The following is a 13871-nucleotide window of genomic DNA, read 5'->3' on the forward strand; positions in this document are numbered from 1 at the left end:
TCAAAAATGTGACCACCAGTGTTAACAATGTTTTTCCATATTTCGGCAGTGTGACTTAGTTTTTGACCCCAGGTGACCCATATTTGTACTTGACCTAGAAATCATCAAATCAAACTTTTAGACCAATTTCCTGCATATAATTATTTGGATCAAAACAGTAGCCACTAGTGTTAAAAAGATTTTTCTATTTTTAGCTCCTTTGACCTGTAAATTTTTCATTAAAAAACACAATAAATGATTGACATAAGCGCTAAACAGCCTCTTATTATTCAAAAAAATATAAATTTAACTTTCTGAAACCGGAAATCAAACTGCATATCCAGAATTCTTTGCAGATTAAATTCCAGTGCAAAAAATTGCTTAAATTTGATCTCCTTAACATTCATGGTATCAAAAAATTTGTATTGTATAAAATATAAATAAACAAGAGCACCGCTAGGCTGAGCATTATATGCCTGGAAGTGTTTTTTTTTAATAAGGATGAAGCATTTGCAAGACATGGGAATCAGCTGTTCATCCTATAAAATTTTACAGCTGTAGGTTGATTAATACTTAAGTTATTGAGCAGAAACTGTTTTCAGTTTAAGGTAATAGTGACCTTTGACCTTGTGACCCCAAAATCAATAGGGGTCTTCTACCCAATATGGACAATCATCCTAAGAAGTTTGAATATAATGGGTCAAATGGAACTAAGGTTATGCTCTGGAAACTTCTTAACACTCTAGTTTTTAGTTTTAAGGTAATAGTGACTTTGACCTTGTGACCCCAAAATCAATAAGGGTCTTCTACCCAATATGGACAATCATCCTATGAAGTTTGTATATTGTGGGCCAAATGGAACTCAAGTTATGCTCCAGAAACTGTTTTCAGTTTTAAGGTAAGTGACCTTTACCTTTAACCTTGTGACCCCAAACTCAAAAGGGGTCTTCTACCCAATATGCACTATCATCCTATGAAGTTTGAATATTGTGGGCCAAATGGAACTTAAGTTATGCCTCAGAAACTGTTTTCAGTTTTAAGGTGAATAGTGACTAATGACCTTGGACCCCAAAATCAATAGGGGTCTTCGTATTCAATATGACAACATCCTTGAAGTTTGGAATATTGTGGCACAATGAATTGAGTTTGCTCTGGAAAAATTTTTCGGTTTTAAAGGGTAATAGTGCCTTTGACCTTTGACCTTGTGACCCCCAAAAATCATTAGGGTTCTCTACCAATATGGACAATATCCTTATGAAGTTTGAAATGTTGTGGCCAATGGGGCTTAAGTTTATGCATAACGGACAGACGGACGGATGCCAGGGGTTATAACATAATATGCCCAAAATTCTTTCGGGCATATAAAAATCAATTAATTACTGATGTATAATAATAGCTAATAAGATCACTAATTTCATTTACAAAATGGTATGTGACTTCGGATGTACCACATTTCGGATACATGTTTTAGTTGTTATTTATCATTGTTTTGAACATGGAAATATCAAATGATGTAGAAGAAATGCTCATTTTCATAATAAAATGGGGAAAATATATATATTTATTTTTGCATATTTTAAACTATAAGATTACGACTGGTGTAAGCTTTCTAAAAAAATACCACTATTTTGGTCCAAATCCTCTACTTTTTAAAGACAAATCCCCCTATCTGGGTGGCTGGAAATATGGCATGTATGGGTGAACTAACAACAAAAGTTAGACCAAATTCTTGTAATTATTCTAATGAGAACTAGTGATCAAATCTTTCAAAATCATCATAAGATTTACAATATGAACACATGAATTTTGTTCTGCTTTACACACCGCCATATGTCAAACATTTCATTTTAAGGTTATACCATTTTATCTGAAGTCCTTTGTTTAACTAATCTGTATCAATGCCCAAATCAATGTCTACAACATTTGCTTCAGCAGATTCTAGATCAGCCATTTCAGAAACATTATTTATATCCATATCCTGACCTTCATTACACTCTGTTTCCTTCAATTCACAATTCTGTCCCTTATTTTGTGACTTTGATTTTTCAAGGATTAATTTCTTAGTTTCTGCTAATTCATCTTCAAAATTGAATGGTTTTGACCAGACAGATTTCTGTCTATCATTGTCATAGTAATCAGACTCCCCACTGCTCCCATCATCTGAATTATTTTTGGAATTTTGTTGGTTTACTTTTCCAACAGTATTTTTTTCGTCATCAGGTTCATCTTTAATTTCACCATCTTCCATATCTTCTGCCACATCTACAGCTTTGTCTGTTGTCTTTAAGGAGTTTGACACTGATCCAGATTCAGAGTGTGACACTGAACCCAAATTATTATCCTCTTGCTCTTTGCCCTCATTCTTAGCTTGTTGTTTTTTCTTTGTTTTTGCCCTGGAAATAAATACATGTAATCATTATGATAAGGTAATGACAAGTAGTCTAAGAGAGCCTAGAGAAATCACCATAAGACAATTTATGAAATGTAAACATGAGGTTCATGACTTCAGTGTTATGCTCATAATAAAAATATGAGAGTAGAAATTATCAGAGAGAAATAACTCAGAAAGTAAACTAGCTTCAATTATGATTAGAATAAAAGGTAAGTTTTGTTAATAAATCCATTGAAAAATAGCCCAGTTAAAAGCATACAAGTTTCAGAAAAAAGCTTCAGAGTCAAGAAACACTAACATTAAACCCAGTGACCCTTAACTTCAAGCAAAGGAACCACACAAGGTATCTGCCCACCAAATATAAAAGGCATGATTGTATCAATATAAATAAATGTTGTAAGAGCAAAAGCATAAAATCTATATTTAGCACTGGTGACCTTTTGGCCCAAGTTTACCTAAAGTACCATAAACCATCTATCTATGGTATGTTCTGATTTTAATAAGATAGAGGTATGTTCTTACCAAATATGACAGAAACTGGTCAATAAATAAAGATTATTGAAAGATAATTTATTGGGTGCTCCCCTGGGCAAACCCTCAATTTTTATTATATTTTTTTTACTTTTTACGCTTTTCCCTTCTGTGTTTCATCATTTCTTGAACATCTTCCACAAAAATAAGTCTTCTAACATCTTTATTAAATTCTGGTTGTTGTTTCATCAATGTTAGGTAGACACCACCTGGTGTACGTCTTCTACTACCATCCTGTAAACAATATACAACATTCTTTCTTTATACAGTAAAATTTACCTTTTGGAAAATTTATTTTTCACTTTCAACGTTTTCATTCATATTTCCGTGGTACATGTACCCATAATTCCAAGATATTCGGCATAAACAGTCTCAAGTGCCTCCTAGACTTCATGCATCTGCCAGCAGTTTTACTTTTACTTTATTATTGTATTTTTATCCTAATGTTACAAATACAACTGAGAAAAATTATTATTTTATTCAGATTAAGAAAGTAAATTATTTCACCATCTTAGTTTTCATATCTTTTAAGACAAGTGTCTTTGATAAACAACCATTGAGATATTTGATAAATGCCATAGAGAAAATCCCCACTTTCAGACGGGACTAGGTAAAGATGTACTTTAAACAAAAAGATTACTATTGGTTTTGCTTTTGAAACTGTTAAAATGTAATTGCCTTAGATATATCATATGAGAACACAACTTAACTCCCTAGGCAGCAGATTGGTGTTAATTGCCATGTTGTGTACATAATAGCTTACATGCAAACATTTAATGGAATAAAAACTATGATGAAATTGACATGTCTTTCTTACAATATTCAACATATTTTCTTTTAACTTTTGTTGCCTGTGTTAAACAGTTAAGTACCATGATAATATGAGGCATTGGCATCCGCGCAGTCTGATCAGGATCCATGCTGTTCGCTATCAGTTTCTCTACTTGTTATAGAGTATGTAAGCCAGCATGGATCCTGATCAGACTGCGCGGATGCGCAGGCTGGTCTGGATCCATGCTGGTCACAAACCCATTATGTTGGTTTTGTCATGGCGCGACTCATTTAATTATGTATTGTATCAGTTAAGTATAAATGACTGCTAGAAACTAAACATGATATAATAGAATAATATGATAACATATAAACTGATCCTTATACCTGACATAAAACAATGAAGAAAACTTACAAGTGTATACATGCCTCCACCTTCTTCCACATCTTTGGTTGCTTCCAGAATTCTTATTGCAACATCTTTTCCAAGATGTGTAACTATTCTCTCTAAACAAAAAAAACAATGATTGTAGTATTACTATCATCAACACTTATCTAATATACATGTATTACTCTTTCTAGATTCTGTACTGTTTTCAGTTATTTTTAAGGTTATTGTCAAGCGTAACAATACAAAAATTAATCAAACTTTTTCTGAAGCACATGTATGATGATAATTGATTGGATATAATAAGATTGTCCTTTCTCAGAAACATTATAGACTTCCCTATATCTAAAGCAGATATATTGTTCCCCTTACATTTCTCAAAATTTGCATTTTAACCCTCATTCTTAATTTTGAGGGGTTAAAAACCTTTGGCCAGAAAAAACTAGAACTGCCACTATCATGGCGTGAATACCCCCGCATACCACTTTGTCAGAATCAACAGTGGCCATTTAGAACTCAAGGACAACCTCCCTGCCAAATCAGAGGTTTATAAGCCAGTGCATTGCTAAGTTATGTATTCTACATGCTTCAAATGTGAAAATGTCAAAATCAATACACTCTGGACAGGCATTCTGAAGCAATTGAGTGGAAAAGCTTTATTTTGACAAGAATCCTGTGACTTTGACCTTTGACCCAGTGACCTCAAAATCAATACGGATCATTTACTAATCATGACTAACCTCAATGCCAAATATGAAGACTGTGGGTCGTAGGAACCTTAAGTTATTGGGCGGACAAGCTTTTTCAAGTCAAGGCCCCTGTGGCCTTGACCTTTGGCCTGGTGACCTCAAAATCGATAGGGGTCATCTACTAATCATGACTAACCTCCATGCCAAATATGAAGACTGTGGGTCATAGGAATCTTAAGTTATTTGGCGGACAAGCTTTTTGAAGTCAAGGCCCCTGTGACCTTGACCTTTGACCCGGTGACCTCAAAATCGAAAGGGGTCATCTACTAATCACGACTAACCTCCATGCCAAATATGAGACTGTGGGTCATAGGAATCTTAAGTTATTGGGCGGAAAAGCTTTTTGATGTCAAGGCCACTGTGACCTTGACCTGTTGACCTCAAAATCGATAGGGGTCATCTACTTATCATGACTAACCTCCATGCCAAATATGAAGACTGTGGGTCAAAGGAATCTTAAGTTATTGGGCGGACAAGCTTTTTGAAGTCAAGGCCCCTGCGACCTTGACCTTTGACCTTGTGACCTCAAAATCGATAGGGGTCATCTACTAAGCATGACTAACCTCCATGCCAAATATGAAGACTGTGGGTCAAAGGAATCTTAAGTTATTGGGCGTACAAGCTTTTTGAAGTCAAGGCCCCTGCGACCTTGACCTTTGACCTGGTGACCTCAAAATCAATAGGGGTCATCTACTTATCATGACTAACCTCCATGCCAAATATGAAGATTGTGGGTCAAAGGAATCTTAAGTTATTGGGCGGGCAAGCTTTTTGAAGTCAAGGCCCCTGCGACCTTGACCTTTGACCTGGTGACCTCAAAATCAATAGGGGTCATCTACTTATCATGACTAACCTCCATGCCAAATAGGAAGGTTGTGGGTCAAAGGATTCTAAAGTTATTAGGCAGACAAGCTTTTTGAAGTCAAAGACCCTGTGACCGTGACTTTTGACACAGTGATCTCAAAAGCAATTGGGGTCATCTAATTATCATGACTAACCTCCATGCCAAATATGAAGACTGTGGGTCAAAGGAATCTTAAGTTATTGGGCGGACAAGCTTTTAGAAGTCAAGGCCCCTGTGACCTTGACCTTTGACCTGGTGACCTCAAAATCCATAGGGGTCATCTACTAATCAAGACTAACCTCCATGCCAAATATGAAGACTGTGGGTCAAAGGAATCTTTAGTTATTGGGCGGACAAGAAAAAACCGACGGACGCCGGACGGCCAGACGGACAACTGATTCCAGTATACCCCCCTTACAACTTTGTTGTGCGGGGGTATAAATATCTGGCACTCTGAGTAGAAAAGGTAGTTTCTAAGAAAAAGGACCAAAGCCTATTATAAGTCACAGTGACCTTGATCTTTAAACTTTTGACCATATAAATTATAATTGGTGTGACAGGTAAAACTCATTAAGGTGTGTTTCAATAGTATTAAATTTAAGGATCATAAATCACTTTATTTGGAAAAGGCCTTAGCTTCTATATTTTGGGGAAATTATTGCTGAAATTGCTATTAAATTTGGGAAATAAAAAAGCTTGTGTAAGCTCAGCTTTTTGGGAAAACTGCATGATTTTAAAGAAAATTTCGATTAATTAGACCTCTGATTTGTCACTTATATATATGTAAACTTTATTCTTAACCAGAAATGTTAATTAATGCGGACTAGTGTACTAAGACAATACCTCCATCTGTTTGTCTTTGACAAGAGGAACTAAACACCTTAAGGGTTTTTATACGAAGATACTACAATCCATATATTAAAGCTTCAAGCCTTACAGTTTTGCAGAAAAGGATGCAATTTTAAGATCTATATGTAATGCAGTGGATCACTCATATGGACACTACATCCTCATACATTTGTATATGTTAACAGTATATATGTAAAAGCACTTACCTATTAATTCTACTTTGGGTTCATGAAGAAATTCGGCTATTTTTGCAATCAGCAATTCACTTTCCATATCAACAGATACATCTATTTCACCTAATTTTGTTGTTGTCACCTTTTTAATGCCTAACCTATCATGAATACGACTATGCTGATGTCTATCATTGCCATTATCTGCTTTACGTTTTCTTTTATTTGATTTGCCAATATTATGTCTTAAATCTCTTTGATCTCTTGACTTGTCTAAGGTATCTTCATAGCCAATTATAGTGCGGCCCCTTACATCTGAAGACTTTGAATTAACTCCAAAATTGAAATTATCAGTGTTGTTATCCAAACTTGGAACACCTGAATCAGTCATATCCCATCCATGTCTTTTCTCCTGATATTTCTTTGTGAAATCATAACTCTCAACACTACGCTCATTATATGATAGTTCATCCGGTTTGTCTACTGCTGCACTTTGTACCAATGTTTGTGTCAAATCTTGTTCAGTAATTACTGAACCCCATATATTGTTACTTTTCTTACGCTGTGACCCTTGTGCATATCCAGAATCTGTTTTTCCTTCTTTCATGGGAGAACTTGAATCTGATACCACACCACTGCTGTTTTGTTTCCTTTAATATTAAAATTATCACACTGTATCATTATATCTGAACAGAATTTAAATTGAAAGAAAGACAACAAAAGAAATGCTTTATGTTCTTCAGAAGTACACCAATATTTCATTTACTGTAAGAGCCACCACAATGCAGAGGACAAGCCCAACTTTATTTATTTGCCAAAGGCAAACACATCAGATATAAGAATATTGCAGAGTTTAGAAAAAAACATTTTTATGTACAGAATTTTAATATTGTTTCATATTTGACCTTAATAGTCAAGGTCATGTACAGATCAAGGTAATACTTTAAAGGGTAAAAAGATATACAATGCACCTACATGTAATGAATTACTTTTTTCTACAAGATGATATATAAGAAACTCATATGAAACAGACAAAATTAAAACTTTAAAGAAGGTCCCACATGGCACAATTGAAAATGTTCAATTTAGCCTGCTCATGGATGGTAGTATCAAACTAGAACTATCACTAAATGTGATTAATACCCCCACAACGTTTGTACCTTTAGAAATAACACAAATAATATGATTTTCCCCTTTAGTGTTACCTTTGTACACGTGCCTAATGTTACTAAAATGAACTAGAACTATCACTAAATGTGATTAATACCCCCACAAGACTGCTTCGGAAATGAGGATGTTACTAGTAACAGAATACCTTGTAAAAGAATTGAAACATAGAGTTATGGTTGTGGGCAATTAAAGATAATTGGGGTTCATGTATGTTGCATTTCCTTTCAATGTGGTTGGCCATTGATGAAGTTTAATTGAATTACTCTGTAATAAGTCCAGAAAGACAAAGAAAAAGAACAAAGGGCAATAACTCTATAAATACTGAAGATAGAGTTAAAGTTCTTGTGCACTGCACTTCCTCTTATTGTGCTTGACCATTGTATGAAGTTGTTTTGGATTCAAACCAGTAGTTTTTAAGTTATGCTCCGGACAAGGAAAAGTATCAAAGGGCAGTAACTCTGTATTTTTGTCAAAATGGAGTTATGGCTCTTGTGCACTGCACTTCCTTTGAATGTCCTTGACAACTGTATGAAGTTGTACTGAATTCCAAACAGTAGTTTTCAAGTTATGCTCTGGACAAGAAAAGTAACAAAGGGCAATAACTCTGTAATTAGTCAAGATGAAGTTATGGTTCTTGTGCACTGCACTTCCCCTTATTGTGCTTGACCATTGAATGAAGTTGTTTTGAATTCCAACCAGTAGTTTTCAAGTCATGCTCTGGACAAGGAAAAGTAACAAAGGGCAGTAACTCTGTAATTAGTCAAGATGGAGTTATGGTTCTTATGCACTGCACTTCCTCTCAATGTGCTTGACCATTGTATGAAGTTATAATGAATTCCAACAATAAGTTTTCCAGTTATGGTCCGGACAAAAGAAAGCAATGGAAAAGTAACGAAGGGCAATAACTCTATAATTAGTCAAGATGGAGTTATGGTTCTTGTGCACTGCACTTCCCCTTATTGTGCTTGACCATTGTATGAAGTTGTTTTGAATTCCAACCAGTAGTTTTAAAGTCATGCTCTGGACAAGAAAAGAAACAAGGGCAGTAACTCTGTAATAAGTCAAAATGGAGTTATGGTTCTTGTGCACTGCACTTCCTCTCAATGTGCTGGACCATTGTATGAAGTTATAATGAATTCCAACAATTAGTCTTCAAGTTATGGTCCGGACAAAAGAAAGCAATGGAAAAGTAATAAAGGGCAATAACTCTGTAATTACTTTAGATAGAGTTGTGGTTCTTATGCACTGCACTTCCTCTCAATGTGCTTGACCATTGTATGTAGTTATATTGAATTTCAACCATTAGTCTTCAAGTTATGGTCCGGACAAAAAAAAGAAGGCAATGGAAAAGCAACAAAGGGCAATAACTCTGTAATTACTTTAGATAAGAGTTATGGTTCTTGTGCACTGCACTTCCCCTTATGTGTTTGACAATTGTATGAAGTTGTTTTGAATTCCAAGCCAGTAGTTTTTTCAAGTTATGCCACGGACAAGGAAAAGTAACAAAGGGCAATAACTCTGTAATTAGTCAAGATAGAGTTATGTTTCTTACGCACTGCACTTCCTTCTCAATGTGCTTGACCATTGTATGTAGTTATATTGAATTCCAACCATTAGTCTTCAAGTTATGCTCCGGACAAGGAAAATGCACACGGACAAAAAAAAAAGCAATGGAAAGCAACAAAGGGCAATAACTCTGTAATTACTTTAGATAGAGTTATGGTTTCTTGTGCACTGCACTTCCCTTATTGTGTTTGACAATTGTATGAAGTTGTTTTGAATCCAACCAGTAGTTTTCAAGTTATGCCCTGGACAAGGAAAAGTAACAAAGGGCAATAACTCTGTAATTAGTCATGATAGAGTTATGGTTCTTGTGCACTGCACTTCCTCTCAATGTGCTTGACCATTGTATGTAGTTATATTGAATTCCAACCATTAGTTTTCAAGTTATGCTCCGGACAAGGAAAATGCAACGGACGTCTGGACCGACCGACCGCCCGACCGACCGACGAACCGACCGACCGACCACCGGGTGACTCCTATATACCCCCCCAAACTTCGTTTTTGGGGGTATAATGAGAAAAAAATACACAAGAAAGTTGATAAGATGATAACGGGTAAAAAGTCAAGGCTCAACTATTGACAATGCGAAATTCTGAAATTAATTCCCAATACATTAAATATATGTATAAATGAATAAATGTAATGTTCTCAGTTTTCCTCATTTCCCTATTCACATAAATATACATTCACAAGTTTCAAGAAAATTAGTCAAACTAATTTCAAGATAACAGTGCTGGAAGTACAGACAATGCAATTTCAAAATTACCCTTCCAATTATATTGATGTGGGAAAATAAGGACACATATTAAATGTAAAATTTGTACCTGAAGAATTTCTTTTGTTTCTCTCTGCAGAGGGATGTGTCTTCTTCCCCATCATCACTGCTCTCGGAACTACTATGTTTATCTACCTTTACACTATTGATGATTTTTCATCTCTGCTTTAAATTTCCCAGGTTAAATTTTTTCTTTATTTTAAATTACTTTCAATTTGAAAAAAAAACTTTTTTTTAAACCTTTATTTGCAAAATTTTGTGCCACATCGGGAATCAGGATCAGTTTTTTTAATATTAAGAGGTTCGAAATCATGAGCTATTGTGCTTTAGACTGTTACATAGCAATGTTAAAGAACTTTTAAAAAGTATATAAGGTGGGGGAGGAAGATATTTAAAGTTTTTAATATATATTATAAATAAAGAAAACCTATGACCCCCTGCGGCAAGGCCAATATTTGACACAAGGGACAAAATATAAACAACTTTGGTAGTGCACTAGTGGTACAGATGATATTGAACAGTGTAACAACAGGATGAAGATTTCTAAAAAAAGGAGATGGCAAACATACTATATTTCGTGCCTCATTTGACTTAGATAGAGATGATGTTCAAAGACAGTATGCACTTCATCAAAAACAGTGTTTTTTAATCCAGAATTATGCCTCAAATGCGACTGATTTAATAGAGAACAAAAAATACGAACATTCACTGGGCTGAGACCATAGGTGTTTGGCGTGTTGATTGGTCATTACCCAAACGGTTCGTTTTACTATAGTTTAATATGATGTTTTGATTGAACAGTTATTACAAATAATAATATAATTTTATCATATTTATATGTGCAATACAAAAAATTATTCATTCATTTTGAATAAATTGCTGTTTAGTCAGGTAATTTTGCCAAAATCCCAGCGGTCAGGTCTCTGTCGAGTTACACTTGTGGTGACTTCGAGATTACATATGTTCTTATAACTTGAAATGGTTGTAATGACAGCTTTATAAATCAATTCTATAAAATATTGAAAATTGGTGAAAAAATGATGGAGTTATGGAGTTCATATTAAAATGAGTTCTGAAAAATGTGCGGCGAGTTGCATACCTTTACTAAATATATATATATCAATTTTTAAATTTTTGTGGGAAATAGAAGTAATTCAATTAAAAGCATAAACCAAATATTAAAACATGTTTCAAATGAAAAATACTGCACTTTACATGGTCTTGAGAGGTAGGAGAGTTAATTGTAGAGTGGATGAGGGAGCCCGGGGGTAGTGACCAATCAACGCGCCGAACACCTATGGCCGAGACCATCTCAGTGTCATACACAAGTATGCACATAATACTCATAAAAACAGTTGCTGGTAAAAGAGTGAGAGTCAACCAGAAATATAACGAAATTAGACCTCTAATATCCGCGAAAACTAATGTCAAACAAATGCGTAACTGGTATCATGCGTTCAAAATAATAATATTCGCTTTCATTACAGGACAGAAGTAGATTTTAAAGCTACTGCTGTATATGACTAAGCTGGGTAGCAAAAACTTTACTTTTTTGTCCTATTTTTCTGCTTATTTCCACTCGGTCCGAAAACGTTTCGACAATAAGACGGTTCACTCTCGAGAAATTTCATTCCCAAGACTGTTCGTACCTATACGTTTCGCTCCTACTGAAAATTTGTCAATCATACTCATATTCACAGTATATATAGGCCTACGTTTCACTCCCTATTTTTTCATTTTGGAATTTAATAGAAAAATAAACAAACAGTAATAGTACATGAAAAAAAGGATTGAATAAAAATACATAGATGATAATTATTCAATAGATCTATATGATAATTATTCAATATTTTTTCTATATGTTATACAGAGGATATTGAATGAGTGTAGGTTTAATACTAAATTTATTGAATGAGTTGAATAAAATCATATTATGCGAGCCACTGGCGAGCATAATATTGTTTTATTCAACGAGTTCAATAAATTCAGTATATAGCGCTGGTCAATTAAATTGCATCACGTTGTCCAATAGCGGGTCATGCAATTTTCCAGGAAGGGACCGCCTCAAAGTTATTAAACAGGTTTTAGAAACTATTTTTTAAAGCAAATTTTGGTTTGTATACAAAGAAATATAAAATTTAATTTATTTATGTTATTATTGCAGGTGAATTATGCAGTCCATGCTAAAATATGGTGTTTTATGTAGTATAAACTGCTGCAACATTGAAATATTATTGTTCTAGATTCTAAAATATTATTTTTAACTGTACAGTAACTTCTTTATTTTTAAGTTAACCACTTAAAACTTCAAATACATGGTTTTTCATCACCCACAGGATGTGTGACAAAATTTATTACTTTAGCACACATTTGTTTTACAGAATTATTTCCCCATTGAACTAAGAATTTTGTTTAAAATTTAATAATTTTTCTTATTATTATTATTATTATTATTATTATTATTACTTCATTTCTTGACGTATCTCCTTTTATCTCTATTTAATGCTGTGCTGTTATTTATTCTTTTTTCCTAACTTATTCTCATTAAGATTACTTTTTTATATAAATGAAGCTATTGTTAAATCTAATTTTCCTTTATTAATGAAATAATTTTTATTTTTCAGGAAACTTCAGAACAATCCATGGTCCTTAAAAAGTCAGTTATCAAAGGGTATCACGCTTTTCAAATAAGACCACCATCAATTACATCCCCAACACATCTAACAGTAGAGCCTGAATATACAAATATCTATGATACTGATGCCTGCTTGGTGTGGTTGCCGCCACTTGAGTCATTCCAAACATTGTTACATGATAGAGTCACTGACCAAAAACGCCAGCTACGGTTGTGAGATGTAGCAGGACTTCCAATTTTCCATGTTCCACGAGGGATAGCTGGCTTTTTTCGTACCATTATGGACAAAGGACATATCGAAGCTGAAGTTACTGGTGAGCCCACTCAGAGTTTCCCACCATGGCCGGCTCCAAGTTCTGAAGGTGGTGGGGTTGTGTTGCCATGCAACTATATTATATTTCACCCAGATATTGAGAGTAATTTTCAAAAACTTTCTGTAATACTAGATAAAATCCCAGAAGGCCCTGCCATGACACTGAACAAGGAATAACATACAAATGTATGTAAATTTTCAACTCTGTAAAAGCCAATTAAGCCTAACAATGCTATCATTATTTTTTTCAAAGCCTTGTTATTTTAAGGCTATCACTTTATTTTTTCAAAGCTTTGTTATTTTTAATGTCCATTTTGCAGTCTCCAGAAGTTACTTATTGGTCATATTTCTGAACCATTTTTAGTTTCCTTTGTGCTTAGGTTTAGTACAGTTAAAGTTAATTAGTATTTTGTATTAATTTACTTGCTTTATCACAAATGATTTTATATTCAAAGGTATTTTTATCAGATGATAAGCATCTCACATGATATAAATCCATATTACAACATATTTAAACTCATTTTTGCACTTTCGGCAGAATTATTATTCTTTCTTACACATAATGTGCCTTTAAGTGACTGAAAATTCATAATGTTTTTAACCAAGCAAGTATGACTGAAAATTCATAATGTTTTTAACCAAGCAAGTATTGTTTAAAGATCTAGTCAATATTGTTTTACATCATTACATGTATTTTTTTAGGTTTGACGTTGAACCAAGTCAATATTGTTTAATGATATTA

General features: G+C 34.2%; 1 protein-coding gene across 1 annotated transcript; it reads right to left on the reverse strand.

Moving 5' to 3' along the window:
* Positions 1-1697: 1697 nt before the first annotated feature.
* LOC132714670 (phosphorylated adapter RNA export protein-like) lies at positions 1698-12986 on the reverse strand. The gene is made up of 6 exons (XM_060697581.1): positions 12889-12986; positions 10231-10323; positions 6710-7323; positions 4089-4180; positions 2994-3136; positions 1698-2372 (listed from the first exon to the last, which is right to left on the reverse strand). Exons 1-6 carry the CDS (start codon positions 12984-12986, stop codon positions 1865-1867), a joined length of 1548 nt encoding a protein of 515 aa, XP_060553564.1. The 3' UTR covers positions 1698-1864.
* Positions 12987-13871: the final 885 nt, after the last annotated feature.

Source organism: Ruditapes philippinarum, unplaced genomic scaffold (assembly GCF_026571515.1).
Source record: "Ruditapes philippinarum isolate M1 unplaced genomic scaffold, ASM2657151v2 ctg14073_1_1_1_1, whole genome shotgun sequence".
NCBI classification, from domain to species: Eukaryota; Metazoa; Mollusca; class Bivalvia; order Venerida; family Veneridae; genus Ruditapes; species Ruditapes philippinarum.

What these genes read in the sequence shown, in the direction of transcription:
- LOC132714670 (XM_060697581.1), bottom strand. Translation starts at nt 12,986, where the DNA reads ATGTTTGGAATGACTCAAGTGGCGGCAACCACACCAAGCAGGCATCAG. An exon ending in ACCCAAAGTAGAATTAATAG is followed by an intron (nt 4,181 to 6,709) that starts GTAAGTGCTTTT and finishes TTTTTTGTTTAG; the next exon opens with AGAGAATAGTTACACATCTT. An exon ending in GTGGAGGCATGTATACACTT is followed by an intron (nt 3,137 to 4,088) that starts GTAAGTTTTCTT and finishes TATTGTTTACAG; the next exon opens with GATGGTAGTAGAAGACGTAC.